Here is a 14,891-nt window from a genome sequence, read left to right on the forward strand (position 1 = left end):
CACTTCAATGCTTCACTACGAATATCAAAACAATGATAAGGATAAAAGGAATATATAGTTGTGGACAAATCCTCCTTTTCATCTTCATTACACAGGCATTCAATTGTTCACTGAAAGCTGTAAAAGAAAACCGTTCTTCTACCCTCTCTTTTCCTTTTTCTCCCAATTTATCACCAAGGTCCGTTTTCACTACTAACTCACCCATTGCTTCTCCATACTCCTGCCACTCATTACAAAGGAATCCATTAGTTCCAGGAATAACGGTCTCCATAGGACCACCTGAATTATCAGCAATTACTGGACGACCAAGTGCCATAGCTTCCAAGGGCACAATACCGAAATGTTCCTTATTCGGAGTATAGATCAGAGCAATACTATTCTTAATTAGAGCAGCCTTCAGATCTTGAGCACAATTTCGAATGAAGATGATATAGTCTGAAACTCCTTCATTCTACTCTTTAAAGGATCTTTCATATTCCTACCATTGCGATCATATTCAATTCTTCAAAATACTCAACATTCTCGGATAATCGAGGATCATAACCTCCAACAATAACTAATCGTAGTTTATTCTTAGTATAGACGTTTTCCCCGTATTTCAAGCGTAACATGGCAAATCCAAGAATTGCCTTCTCCACTCCCTTCTTCCTCTCATATCTATTTACGGAGATAAAATACTTGCAATTATTCAATTCTTTTGGCATAGGAGGATGAGAATCAGCCAACGTACGAATTGTTCCAAAGTCAACTGCAGGATACAACACCTCTGGGAGGACAGAATTCATTTTCATGATAAGTTTGAATGACTCTGCATAAACTGATTGTGTGTATAACGAATTAACGAGGACGGTATCTGCCATAGATACACAGTACTCCTCAAATAGGTCAAATGGAATTCGATAGATTCGCTTGAAGAAACCGTTGTGAGGCGTTTGTACGTAGTCAGGATGATGGCAATAGAAGAGAATCCTGGAAGATGTAAACAATCTTAGAATTGGAATATATGCAGCATTTTGATCACAGAAGATCACATCAAAGTGGGAGTATTTGACACTTACGACAAACGCCAAATAGACAGCACGGATAATCGCAAAGAAGATATAAAACCGATTGAAAAGAGTTCGTGGAAGGAAGTCACCGTGCACGATCACGTTGAGTGTTCCTATTTATCAAGTCATAAAGTGAATACAAACCATCTTTTGTTTCATCAAATGCCTTAACACCATGATGCGAAGTGAACCTAGATCATAAGCGATTGGATTGAACTGTACATGGTAACATCATGTCCTTTTTGTTTCAAAGCAACAGCTGCATCCACGACCAACCGTTCAGCACCACCAATTCCAAGGTCTGGATGCAAGAAAGCAATCTTCAGAGTACTCATTACTGATTACGTCATACCTATTAGTTTAGTTTAAGTATGACTGTTTTAAATACATTTCAGAAGGGGGTGTAGCTCAGATGGTAGAGCGCTCGCTTAGCATGCGAGAGGTAAGGGGATCGATGCCCCTCTCCTCCAACTTTTCTTTTCGTTATAACAGCGAATACCACAATCTCTTATTGGCAACAAACATTCTTACTTATTACCTTCAATTGTTGCAATAGCCACCTTCACTTCCGCTTTCAACGAATCATTCCGAGATGAATTAAGAATCTTCATTAACGTATTGACATCTCTTAATTTCACCGCACAAGGAAAAGCTCCTTCATACATATTCCACTTCATTGCAGTGTTCATTCGTTCTTCATCATTCTTTATCTTTGGTAAATAGGTGGCAGCTTCATGTAAGTTCTTCATTCCAGCACAAGCATCCACAAATGGGATATATCCAATAGGACTCTTCTTCTCTGCTAAGACAGCCAATGCATCATACATCTCTGCTTCAGCTAATGCTTTCACTTTAATTCGCCAATAACGCTTATCTGCAACTTTGAATGCCTTTGCCATGGCATCCGCAATATCAACCTTATTGCTTAGAATGGCATAGCGAATACATTCAACAATTGTCATATTCGCACAATCCATTGTTTTAGTAATGTGAATAAGTTTGAGTTTGTAATCAATTAGAGTCATCTCATCTTGTAAGCTCTATGGATCAATCATCATCATCATGATACGAACATGAACATAGAACTGCAAATCTTTCCTTCCTGCATTCACTACATTAGTCATAATACCCTTGATTTTTGCCAAAGCTTCCTTCCTCTTTGTAAGATCCAGTTGATGATAGGCATCAATAACAAGAAGATTGAAGACATCATCGTATCGAAGTAACGCATTCATCACATTCAATAAGCGATTGACATTGGACTGTTGCAAATAGAACAGCCATGAATTGAAGATTCGAGGAAAATGACGAAGTAACTCCAATAACTTCTCAGGCACAGTTTCTTCTAACCCTAATATGCTTCATTCACCCATACCCTTATCATACAGCGCCAAAGCTACTACCATCATCAAATCACTGTCATTACTATTGGCTGCAGTACGTAAAGCAAGCTGCAATTCACCCATACGTAGGAGTAATGGAATCTACTTGACATATCATCCTCATTCTTACTCGATCTGCTCGTCGAGGTTCAAACTCCAATAACATTGTTGCTAATCGCTTCCGATTCACTTCATAAGCCACCATAGCTATGTCCTTGTACGAAATATTAGTATATTCCTTCAGATTCTCACGAATCTGATCACGACATGCCTCATCACTCAAGTCACCAGAACGACGAATCTTCTGACAGGCCCAATCAATGAGAACGAAGTCAGGAGATAGCTGAAGATAAGAACAGATCTTAAGAGCAAGGAAATAGAGATGACGACATAGTAGACGACGTATTACAGCTTCTGCTCCTAAGTACTGGTACTGACGATAAGTAAGGAACATGGCCACAGAAGGATCTCGCAGAGTATTCAGGACTCGTAACGTATGAGACACTTCTTGGAAGCGAGTTGTGATTGATACAGTTTCTGGCTCCTTTGGCACAGTTTCTGACTCCTGCTCAGTTTCAGCATTCTCAGATGTCACCTCAACTCCATCTAAGAAACACTTGCCAAATTTGGCAGAACGCAGAAGTTCCTCTTGCTGGATGGTTGATAATTCCTCTTCGGCTGCCTCCAGACACTCCATCACTCCTTCCTGAAGAATATGATGTTCTTCAGGAATCTCACCTCGCAACAACCGAACATTTCCAACGTGTTGAATGAATTGTTCATGAGACTGACGCAACTGCGCACCACAACTATCATCCTGACCAGAATAGACATGACAGATGGCCGGTGGAACCTATACATCAAATCCGCATTTATTTACGAACACAACGAATGATTTCATGTTTTAAGGATGAATACACACGCAATGAATCACACTCAGTAACCAAGAACAAAGTATCCTCCTTATCATAGGTATACTTCAACCAATCAGCAAAAGGATTGATCAGCAATAATCCTACGGTTCTCCAATACAAAACAACACTATCATCTCCACACCATGCAAAACCGCGGGGAGCCACACGACAATCTGTGTTCTTTCCAACAATCTTCTCGGTGAAGTTCCTGTCAAAGACATCCATCCAACCCTCATCGCTGAAACTAGCAACATAGTCATTGCTGGCCGAAGGAGTGAGAGCAATGACATGTCCTTGGATTCGTCCCTATATATGATCTATTCGGTATGAAAATGACAGCTATATTGATCTCAGTAATCGAATCGAAAGCTACGAAGTACATACTCTGATCCATACAGGAGACAACAAACTCCACTTTGTTGGATTCATTATTTCGCGCCTCAAATACACAAGAACATTCAACACGGTTTCCAGCTACAATAGGAAGATCAGGATAGGTAGTCACAACGGGTTCGACTCCGCTACAGTCAACGTACAATCTTTTGTTGAAAGATAACTTCATCCCTTACACGTGGTTATTCTTCGAAAAGGCGACAAAACCATCTTCAGTTGTATTAGCATTAAATACGACATCTGAAAGGGTTTCCTTGAACAATTTCATCTGATGCAAAACCTCTCCTGTATTGGAAAAGACAACATATTGACCATCTTCAAAGACAATGAATAACTTCTCTGTAGAGGTCCAACCCATCACCGAAACACGTGTATACTGCCAATCCTTTCCCGGAATCTGCGCAATCTACGTAAACACAATCTTTGCTAAAATACCTTCTTTCCACAAGAATCATATATTAGAATGTCTGTAGTCAAGTCTACATCACAGTTCATAGGTAATGTTTCATCTGAATTCCACTTCAATGCTATCGGTCCTAGAAGAATTAGAACGAACACTGAAAATAGAACCTACCACTATATTTCCCACATGCAGCTTTGTAGCAATCTAAAGATAGTCCAGACCAACCCATAGGTTCCTGAACTGTCACTTGTTGATATAGCACGTAGCGCTCCTCGTCTCCAAGTACCTGCCACTCGGAACTATCGTTTCCAGGGACGAAATCCATCTATCTACGTTGTTTTGGACAAAAAAGAAACACACAGAAAATGGGACTATTATTAGAATTCAACTATAAGACGGGATTTCAATGCACTTTCGCAGCTACATCATCCACACCAAACTTCATCCGCGTGTTGCTGCTCACAAGATCTCTGACTTCATTGAAGAAGGGGTGCATCATGGCTTCTTTGGCCGTTGGACGAAGCATATGATCATACTGAAGGAGCCGAGTCAGCAAATCAAGAGCCTCTGGTGTACACTTTGATCGATTGGAGGCTTTGATAAATGTGCTCCATGACACCCGGGGATAATCCCTCAGACTTCGTTCATATACCGAAGGCAAATCAAGACCATATCGATCTAGATACTGATGTAATCCCTCAGTTCCCAAAACCTTGCAAATCTTCACCAGCTGATCGTTATTATCCTCTCCTTTGAACAAAGGTTCTTTACCGAACAACTACAGGTCAACTACAGGTTTGATCATTACAAGGGAACCAAGAAGGCAACCAGCAGAGAACATATCCAATGAATAGTCGTAATCCTGAAGAGAGATCAGCAGCTCAGGAGCCTTGTAATAGCGAGATGCCACACGAACGTTGTATTCCTTTCCTGGGATGTAAAATTCTGCTAAACCCCAATCAATCAACCATAATTCAGGGTAACGACGTGAATTTGTGGGATTCTCTCGATCATCCACCATTGATGCATCTTCGGTTCGCTCTTCGTTAGAATATTGTAAAATGATATTCTGGGGCTTGACATCGCGATGAATAATACCGTTTCGATGGGCATAATCCAGAGCCTACGAAATAGTAGAAACGATCCGAAAGTACCTCAAATAACTGAAATAAAATACATTTGATCTCAAAAAGAGAGAATTTGGTGAATTCGTTCTACAATGAAGAGAAACATACACCCAAACAATATAATCAACACCCTGGACATACGGAAATACAAGCGCAGGAATATCGGTTTCTTGGTTTTTGACAACATCAAGTAACTAGTTATAAGAACAATCATCCACGGTAACAGGGATAATATGTGGTCCGCCATACAGATCCTGAAGTATTTTCACTTCTCTAGAAATCAACACAATAACGATCCCTTTCCTTTTGATCTTCTTTATACGAACAGGCTTTAGTACTTTAATACAACATTCTCTTCCATTAAAGGTACACACGCCACGATAACAGTCACTGTATTTCCCTCGACCAACCTTTTTTACTACAACATAGTTTGATGTTTTTCTACACGATAAAAGCAGTCAACTGGAAATAACCCCCATGGGATTTCAAGAGAGTTGTAGTCCCAATATGAGACAGGTCGGATCAGATTGACATCTCGATAAACCTTTGCTAAACTCATCATCATCAATTGATCATCGAGTCTTTTGTGTTCGGTTATTGTTGGAAAACCGTGGTTCTGGACACTATTCGGGTTTATTTTACATATACAAGTATGGACTGGATTGGATTGGATTTCGGCTCTGCTCGTATTGTATCCTCCTATGAATTGGGTGAAAAGATCTATCTTAATCATCTCAGTCAAGATGATAATCTATTTCCCGTCATCTATGTTGAATCCAACATGATTGGAGATGAGGTCATCCCTTTTTCTATCTTGGATCCAAAGAATGTACTGTCACACTTTCAGTTGTTACTGGGAATGCAGTATAATGAAACTGAAACACAGAAGATGAAGCAGTATATCCCAGCAACGCTGATCAATGATGGAAATGATGCTTATGCATATGAGATCCAAAGAGGAAACAAGAAACTTCCCTTGCCTGTCGCAAGTGGTATAGAGTGGCTTTTCCGAGAAGTGATGAATCTCATTGTACGTGCCGACAAGATCGACGTTGACAACCTTCAGGGAATAGCCATTTCTGTTCCATTAGCATTTAAGAATGTTCAGAAGTGTGCTGTTCGAGAAGCAGCTTTGGCTGCAGGTTTTATGAATGTGAGGATTCTTAACGATACACATGCGGCACTCTTATCCCAACAGCACAAAATTAAACCAGACGAGAAACGCGCCATATGCATCTGTTGTGATCAGTACTATTGTGGTGCATCGTTCTTCAATTTGGAAGCAGAGGGTGAATGGAAGGCCGTTCAGCACAAGTACCTAGATACGATCCGATTCCATGATGTGATTCAACGTCTTGCTCAAACACTAACAGATCAGTTATGGAGACAAATTGAACATGACTGGCCCAACTCAGGAAGCAAAGATCAGATCTCTCCTGCTGTATTTTTCAAAGTGAGTCGATTGACTTCTCGTGGAACGAAGTTTTCATGTAGTAATGATGTTGCTATTCGATATAATGGCCGTGGATATGCTGTACAGTTAGAATGGAACAATCTTCAGATTGCTCTCAAAGAGTTTGCAAATAGACTTGCCTCCGAAGTGACTTTGTTCTCAAGTCAACAGACATCTGTTGACAAATGCGCTATTATCTGTATTGGAGACTGTTTCAATTACTCTGAAGTTGTCGAAGCCATCACTAATGCGTTTCCGACAAAGAATATCATCACTGGTAATACTGCTTCGCTGGCTAGTGGTGCTTTGTTTTCGAGAACTCATTCTCAAATCAATGATGAGGAAGATTTGGCGGTTGAGCATCATGAAGTTCATATGAAGAATAAGACTTTGTATCCAATTGGTTTCATTCTATCTAACATTGATAAATCAAAGTCGGATCATCATTTTACTACGCTTCTTCAAGGTGGTGTAGAACTTCCAATCACTTCTGAGAATGCCATTACTAAGAAATTCTACTTCCCTGAGGATGATCAGTATTGCATGCAGTTCTATGAGAAGATAAATGATAATGATACAGAATCCTATCGACCTTTCAAAGAGTATATTATTCGAAGAGATGCAGATCATCCTATGTCTTCGATGGATAGTATTTTTTGTATTCAATGTACCATGGATGAGGAAGGAATGTTTACACCAAAGATGACATGGAAGGATAATGGTGCTCCAGTTGAGGCTTATGATGTAAGTGAAAGTGAAGCAAATCTCAAGCGACGGTATGACGCTGCCTCTCTCCTCATTGATATTCGTAATAATTAGCTTCTTTGTAACAAACACACTAAGACATTAAACCCTCTAAATAATGAATCGCCTATGAATCAAAGTGACATCGAACACCCTACTGAAAAATAGTGTTCTTTCACCTTGTTCACATCATCTGTTTTTGATTGAACATCACTACATATGAGATATTTCATATCTATACATTTCTAGTTTTTTAATCTTCTTGTCAATGAAGGCTAATGCCTCATCTAATGTGAATTCCACATGAAACCCCAATCCTATATTAACAAAGATATGTTTCCTATCAGGAGTCTTTGCTTGAGCGTACACTTCGGAACCAATGTTTACTAACGATTTGAGTTGTTTGTCTTGCTCCTTCTTCATAAGAAATATATTCGTTCGTAAAATATCATATTGCTCAAGCTGAGAAGCCGTCTCCTTCAATGATTCCATTTTCATCTCAAGACTCGGCTAATACTATACACAAATAAGAAAGAAATCACCTTGATTTTATTATCAATCAAATCCTCGTATTTTCGAATCTGTGCAACCGATATAGGCTCTTCAGTCATGAGTTTTCTATGTTGACCGAAATGCCGTTTTCATTCACTCCTTGTTAATGAACTTTGACAACATATTCAGTATCGACCTTAGATCAAGGGACATCCGAATATCCTATATTCGCAATGGAGATCCAACAAGTGTCCAGTTTCAAGGGTCCGATACGATTCGCAATGCTGTCTTCTATGGAGACGAAATGTGGTTTGGTATGGATGCGATTACGAAGAGTCAACAAGGTTCAGGTAAACTGATATTGGAACTAAAACGATTGCTGGGTCGTTCTGTTGATGATTCAGATGTTAAGAGATATATGGAGCAGTATCCAAACGTGATTGATACTTCAAGTGGTCGCATCTCTATTCTTGTTAAGGAGCTAAATGAGGAAGTATCTAAGTTACCTGTATCTGTGCTGTCTGATCTGATGTTGTATGCACTTGGAACTGCTCTCGGTGTATCGGGAATGAAATCGATTGACATTATTGCGGTTTCATATCCTGAATCGTTTTCGGAGCTTCAGAAGAGGGCGTTAATATCTGTATTTACATCACTCCAGATTCCTCAGGTGGAGATTGTATCAGACACTGTAGCTTCCTGTATGTATTATTTCGATATCCCTATTGATCGCGATTGCGTGATGATGGTTAACTTTGGATCTCACAACACGAGTCTCTCAATACTCAGTATTAGTGCATCTGTTTACAGTGTTGAAATAACCCTTGGACTTGATATCGGAGGTGAAGATCTTGTGGAGAATATATCATGTCTCCTCATTGAGAAGCTCTCTCTTACCGATCCTTCACCTTCAATTCTTGGTTTGATTCGAAAGAAGTCTGCTGAGTTTATGAGAATGTTACAGTCCTCCGAAGTGGTCTCTGATACAGTAGAGGTTGATGGAGTAAAGAAGGATATTTCGATTACGCGTGAGGAGTTTGTGCACTGTTGCAGTTCTCAACTATCTCTGATTCATGATAAAGTCCAAGGATTATGGGAAGCTGCTACAAACAAGGAGTGTGTTCCACGGATTGTGACTGTTTGTGGTGAGTTTAAAACTTGTTCCTTTTTAACAGCTGAATTGAAGAAGATTATTGGAGATGTTGCTTTGAGACAAGGAAGTGACTATGCGGTCACCTACGGCATGCTTCATTATCTAGCCAATAACTCGAGTGTTCAGGAACGTCATAAGGCTCTCATTGCAGATGGACCTCTTACATCCTCTCTTGTCACACCTATTGTCCAGCAGAGTTCCAAGTCACCATCTTCTGAGAGTAATCATGTGAAGACGGTGATTGCAGAAATCCCTCTGATTTGTGAAGATGATGATGAGTCTCCTCCTGATTTACCAGACTCACTGTTGAAGAAGTCTCCAATTCCAGATCAAATCATCGACGTCTTATCTAATGAATATCCTCCTGAAACGTCGGATACCGCTATGTCCGGATCTGCAGAAACCAGTGACACTCTATATGGTTCAATACCTCTAGCGACCCCTACAAAGATCAAATTAGACCAACATAAGTCATTTACAGTTTCACTGAAACGTTGTACACATATTGGTATCAAACGACAATCCTTCTCACGTCAAAATATTCGTTTCTTAATATTCAATACAGATTCACTCCCAATTACTGTCCATGCACAAAATTCCCTTCGGTTTGGAGCAAATAAAGAAATGTATGTAGAGTTGTACGAGGGGACTGAGCCGTATGCGGCAAAGTGTAAATTGATTCGGGTATTTCATATGCGGCATGATGATCAACACCCTATGAGTGAGGATGTTAAGATTGTATATTCTGTGTCTGTAGATCGGCAGGGACTAGTCTCTGTTAAGTTCATGTGGAAAGATACGGGCATGGCTGTAATTGTGGATAAGGATATGTATGATGATGAGGTTCAGACGTATTTGAAAGAAAAGAAAAAGAAGCTGGAACAGTTACAGGTCCTTACTGAGAAAAAGAAGGAGAGAGAATTGAAGAGTCAACCAGTTGTACCTCAGCTTTCTCCTGTGGTTGATAATCCACTTCCTGCACCTCCTCTTCCTGTGACTGGCATTCCATTACCCATGCCTCCTCCTGTATTTCATGATGCACTTCCTACACCTCCTATTGTTACTACTCCACAACCTAAATCACCAGTGACCAGCACTCCACTTCCTATCCCGCCTCCTCCTCCAGTGATTGAGAATTCACTTCCTGCACCTCCTCTTCCTATGACTGAAATATCATTGCCCATACCTCCTCCTCCTCCTGTGACTGATACACTTCCTATGCCTCCTCCTCCTCCCCTTCCTCTTCCTATGGTTAATCTTCCTCTTCCCATACCTCCGACTCCACCTTCACCTAAGCATAACTCCTCTAGTGTTTTGAACACACGTCCTCTTCGTCAAGCCACTCTTTCTGGAAACAGTAATCTTGTTACGATTGAAGACTATAGAGAGGATTTGCAACGCATCTTGTATAAGTTCAAGAATGAACAACAGAGAAGAATCAGGATGTTTTTATTACGGCCTCAACTGTCTCTAGCAGAATATCAAGCCTTTCATAAAGAAATGATGGATATGCTAGAAGATGAAGAGTAATGATAACGTCTTTGTTAACAAACACATTAATCATATCAACAAAAGCAAAAACGCAAATATGATTAACAGAAGCAACCACGTTTTCCTACCTTTTCATATTTTCCAGTTGCCACATTACAACGAACAATACCATCATCATACAAATCATCAGTAAACTCACCTTCAGCAATTAATAATCCTTCTTCATTATTAAACTTGCCATTCCCGTTTGCCTTATCATTCTTCCAATCACCTTCATACTTCAACACATGATTCGCATAATAGCTGCATCCATAACCATCTCGTTGTCCTTTCACAAAATCACCATTATACACAATAACACCATCAATATATTGCTTTCCTTTTCCTTCAGCAGGATATCCTGCTTCACGATTGTTCTTATAACCACCTTCATAACACTTCTTTCCATTCACATCATACAATACAATCACTTTATCTTTGAATTCTTTCACTTTACGAATGACAATTCCATCTTCATATACACTCTCATTTGTAGGCTTTCCATCCTCATCATATTCAACACCCAAACCATTTCGAATCATAGAACCCTCTTTATATCCTCCAATAAATTTCACTTTTCCATTATCATCCTCTTCTGTTAGTTCTTTCACTCCATTCTTGTTCTCAGAGATAAACTTATGTCCTGGTTTTCCATCTACCCACTCACCTTCAAATTTAATTTCATTGTTCTCTCCATATTCAATTCCATATCCATTACGAACGTCATTCTCATAATTGCCATCATACACCTTATAGCCCTTAACATACTCTGTACAATGACCACATCGATATCCATTCTTCCACATTCCTTTGAAGATTACCTGACCGTTCGAATACAACGTACCTTCTCCTTCTACCACATCATCATTAAAGAACAGTTTCATAGCAATAATAGAGCCAGAGTCTAAAAGAATACCTTCTCCCGACTTCTTTCCATCCACCCAAGTACACTCCAAAGTATACTCTTCTCCATCCTTTTCAAACTTCTGCTCACCTTTTCCTTGCTTCTTTCCGTCAATAATTGGCACATTACATTCCTTCTCCTTATATCCATCGAAGATCCGGTTCTGATAAGTTGTTCCAATAACTATACATCACACTACCTTTATAACATGAACTGCTATCTAAATCAAAAGTAATTCCATCCATACTTATTTGAACTCCTAGATAACGGTTGCAATAATCTACTGCTAGAAGAAGTGGAAAACCGTGGTATTATTTCTAACAAACAAACGATTATTCCTTTAGTTTCTTCCAATCTCCTTTCATTATTTGAATACGTTTCATCCTTGGACTCCGATTCACTGCCAGAATACCAAAAGTACTCTTTGCAGTGATAATAGCCTCATCAACAGCAGACAATAGATAACTATCATATAAAGCGCATAATAGACCAGAAGAACGAACATTTCGTTCCAAATCCTTATTTGAGTGAGAAAGAGTACACGAATTTGTCATGAAGTACTTTGGATATGTTTTACTCAACTTTGCTTTCACCATCCGATTATCACATGCCACATACCATTTAACAGGTTTTGTCGTCATATTCATTGCTTTCTCCGTCTGAATGAGAGCGTATCGACTGAAGAGATCAATGTCTCGGACCTCGAGGAAATGATTCGGAGCATCCTTAATTCCAAGTTTACCAGTTCGGATCTGAATCCCAATAATATAGTAATCATCCCAATGCAATTTCTTTTTGACAGCTATGACTCCCTCTGCAATGTCTGGTTGCAGCTTAATAACCTGATTGTATAGAAAACTGTAAACAGTTTTGCGAATATCCGCACCCGACTTCAGATGAGGATGGAGAATGAAACCATTGCGATCCAAGAACGGCCAAAACTCTTCATTAAAGCATATATAATCTGTCAGTTTGCAAGTTGTTCTTAAAACAACAAACTGCTTTGTCGAATGAAGAATCTCTTCTGGAGTATTATGACACGTTTCATCAGATCCTATATAATCCGATTTCAAAAATGCTAGAAATTGATGGTAATTAACAATCCTACCATCATCATCATAAATGTAGTCATTGAATGGGAGACTGAAGTACTTATCAAATGAATTCCATTTGTATACTAGTCCTTTATACTATTTCCATGTAACTACGATAGAAACGACGATTGGTTAAAAATGAGACAAGAATTGCTTCTGCTAATACCGCCATGTTGTTTCCCAAACCAGAGAAGATAGGATACAAGATTAGAACTCGATCATTTCCACCTCCATTCTTCGTATTCTCCTTCTGCTGCTGGACCAGGGTCTCTAGGAAATGCAAACGCAGTCTCTCCTTCTTTTCCAGTCTCTCCTCATACGTCTCCTCATTCTCTGATTCGGCATGGATAATACTGGAAATAGTGTCTATACGTTAGATCTAACATAGTATTCACACTATTTGTAGAAATGACACGATCAATATGACCCATGTTTACGTAGTCAGCAGGCGCTATTACCTTCTTCCTAGAACTATTCCAAAGTTCTTTGATCGTCCCAGAAACATTCGGAAGAATGAACACATATTGAACAACAAAGAGAGTTGAAATCAACAGGAGCACTATCAAAAGTGATTTTGCTCTCTTCATTCAGCGATCTTAAATCACACCGAACAAACAGAATACATAAATGACTTTACCTTCTCCCCTTTCTCCCTTTTCCTCCTTTTCTCTTTTCTCTACCAGCGAAGGACTCCACAACCTCATCCTCATTATCACCAATATCTTTGCTCCTATCTTTCTTATTATGTTTCTTCTCTTCTTCTCTCATCTGCTGTAATGCAATGCGCTGTGCTTCCGTTACTCGCTCCAACAATACCAAAACCGTATTCTCATCACAAGGATATGCCTCCAATTTCTTATCAATCAGCTTTTCAATTCGTTGATAGTTCTCCACATCATATTGTGTCACAAAACTGATAGCATGTCCTGATCGACCAGCACGAGCAGTACGACCCACACGATGAATATAATCCTTTCCATTGCTCGGAATATCAAAGTTCAAAACAAAATCAACATCAGGAATATCCAGACCTCGAGATGCAACATCAGTTGCTAGTAAGATGTTTCGAGAACCTCCCTTGAATTTGTTCAACGCTCCCAATCGCTTCTCCTGGGACATCTGACCATGTAAACATACTGCCTTGAAACCTAGATTGCGAAGCATCAATGTCAGACGCTGCGCTGTTGAGCAGGTTGATACGAATATGATGATACTCTTACCACTGAATTCATTCAAAATATACGCAAGATAGCAGTCTTTAAATTTGGCTGGAATGAACATATACTACATTTCATCATTGCTTGTTATTACCTACTTGTTGAATCAGAGTACTTACAGTTTGATATTTCGAAGATACTTGAACCTTCACAGGATCTTTCAGTGAAGCTCTTTGCAGTTTCGCCACTTTCTGTGTCATAGTAGCCGAAAACAAATAGGTTCGTCGTTCTTTCGGAAGTACCTCAACAATTTTGTTGATCTCTTCTTCAAAATCCATTCCCAACATTCGATCGGCTTCATCGAGTACCAGGAACTTAGTATTCTTGAGAGTGAAGCCCTATGATCATAAGTAATAGGCCAGACAAATACCTTTGTATTCTCTAAATGATCTACTAGACGACCAGGAGTTGCAATGATCACATGAGGCTTTCGAGCCAACGCAAGTGCCTGCTGGACCATATCAACGCCTCCAACAATGACAGCTGTTTTCAGGCCGACAGATGCACCAAGAGCCTCAAACTGCTCGGAAATCTGAAAAGCCAATTCACGCGTTGGAGTAAGAACAAGTGCAAACAAACGCTGAGGATTATCAATCAAACGCTGAATAATAGGAATAGCAAAGGCACCTGTCTTTCCTGAACCTGTTTCAGCTAGACCGATGATATCTCTTTCTTCAAAAGCATATTTCAGGCATTCCATCTGAATGGATGATGGCTTCTTCCAGCCTAAACTCTCGATTGTCTGACATAAGGTATCACAAACTCCAAAATCTCTAAATGACTTCTCTTCAGTATTCGACTGGCTATCCATGACCTTCAAGACTGGAAAACTAATGGTTTTCAAGAAAAGGGAGAGGCGTTAGCCGCGATTCTACCATCATTTTGCCAGGGTGCGAATCCTGGCTTTTTGTTCATACTACAGTGATTCTATAAATTTCACTTTTTGATTTCAGATAACTGAAGCATAATATTCAATAAACAATTACTTGAATCAACGTCATGTATCACAACAAACAGCACAAGGTTAGATTTGTTT

General features: G+C 39.6%; 8 protein-coding genes across 8 annotated transcripts; 2 read left to right on the forward strand and 6 right to left on the reverse strand.

Annotated features, from left to right (window-relative positions):
• Positions 1-4: 4 nt before the first annotated feature.
• On the reverse strand, positions 5-1,384 carry JH06_0813 (mannosyltransferase; the record flags this gene model as incomplete). The annotated part of the gene is made up of 4 exons (XM_014674430.1): positions 5-451; positions 483-1,162; positions 1,194-1,240; positions 1,272-1,384. 4 exons carry the CDS (start codon positions 1,382-1,384, stop codon positions 5-7), a joined length of 1,287 nt encoding a protein of 428 aa, XP_014529916.1.
• A 192-nt stretch (positions 1,385-1,576) lies between these two features.
• On the reverse strand, positions 1,577-5,827 carry JH06_0814 (casein kinase 2 subunit alpha; the record flags this gene model as incomplete). The annotated part of the gene is given in 8 exon segments (XM_014674431.1): positions 1,577-2,089; positions 4,554-4,919; positions 4,950-5,264; positions 5,296-5,355; positions 5,379-5,462; positions 5,493-5,541; positions 5,554-5,709; positions 5,742-5,827. 8 exon segments carry the CDS (start codon positions 5,825-5,827, stop codon positions 1,577-1,579), a joined length of 1,629 nt encoding a protein of 542 aa, XP_014529917.1.
• Positions 5,828-5,920: 93 nt separating this feature from the next.
• Positions 5,921-7,540, forward strand: JH06_0815 (FE-S protein assembly chaperone; the record flags this gene model as incomplete). Its single annotated transcript, XM_014674432.1, has 1 exon — positions 5,921-7,540. One exon carries the CDS (start codon positions 5,921-5,923, stop codon positions 7,538-7,540), a length of 1,620 nt encoding a protein of 539 aa, XP_014529918.1.
• A 19-nt stretch (positions 7,541-7,559) lies between these two features.
• On the reverse strand, positions 7,560-8,076 carry JH06_0816 (hypothetical protein; the record flags this gene model as incomplete). Its single annotated transcript, XM_014674433.1, has 4 exons — positions 7,560-7,592; positions 7,624-7,678; positions 7,707-7,975; positions 8,008-8,076. The coding sequence occupies 4 exons, from the start codon at positions 8,074-8,076 to the stop codon at positions 7,560-7,562; spliced, it is 426 nt and encodes a 141-aa protein (XP_014529919.1).
• Positions 8,077-8,261: 185 nt separating this feature from the next.
• JH06_0817 (chaperone HSP70) lies at positions 8,262-10,640 on the forward strand (the record flags this gene model as incomplete). Its single annotated transcript, XM_014674434.1, has 1 exon — positions 8,262-10,640. The coding sequence occupies one exon, from the start codon at positions 8,262-8,264 to the stop codon at positions 10,638-10,640; it is 2,379 nt and encodes a 792-aa protein (XP_014529920.1).
• Positions 10,641-10,702: 62 nt separating this feature from the next.
• Positions 10,703-11,789, reverse strand: JH06_0818 (hypothetical protein; the record flags this gene model as incomplete). Its single annotated transcript, XM_014674435.1, is given in 3 exon segments — positions 10,703-11,295; positions 11,308-11,727; positions 11,744-11,789. The coding sequence occupies 3 exon segments, from the start codon at positions 11,787-11,789 to the stop codon at positions 10,703-10,705; spliced, it is 1,059 nt and encodes a 352-aa protein (XP_014529921.1).
• An 87-nt stretch (positions 11,790-11,876) lies between these two features.
• Positions 11,877-13,069, reverse strand: JH06_0819 (hypothetical protein; the record flags this gene model as incomplete). Its single annotated transcript, XM_014674436.1, has 3 exons — positions 11,877-12,721; positions 12,753-13,004; positions 13,036-13,069. The coding sequence occupies 3 exons, from the start codon at positions 13,067-13,069 to the stop codon at positions 11,877-11,879; spliced, it is 1,131 nt and encodes a 376-aa protein (XP_014529922.1).
• A 202-nt stretch (positions 13,070-13,271) lies between these two features.
• JH06_0820 (hypothetical protein) lies at positions 13,272-14,770 on the reverse strand (the record flags this gene model as incomplete). The annotated part of the gene is made up of 4 exons (XM_014674437.1): positions 13,272-13,922; positions 13,954-14,193; positions 14,226-14,677; positions 14,731-14,770. 4 exons carry the CDS (start codon positions 14,768-14,770, stop codon positions 13,272-13,274), a joined length of 1,383 nt encoding a protein of 460 aa, XP_014529923.1.
• Between the last annotated feature and the right edge of the window lie 121 nt (positions 14,771-14,891).

Source organism: Blastocystis sp. subtype 4, assembly GCF_000743755.1.
Source record: "Blastocystis sp. subtype 4 strain WR1 chromosome Unknown seqid_0009, whole genome shotgun sequence".
NCBI classification, from domain to species: Eukaryota; class Bigyra; order Opalinata; family Blastocystidae; genus Blastocystis; species Blastocystis sp. subtype 4.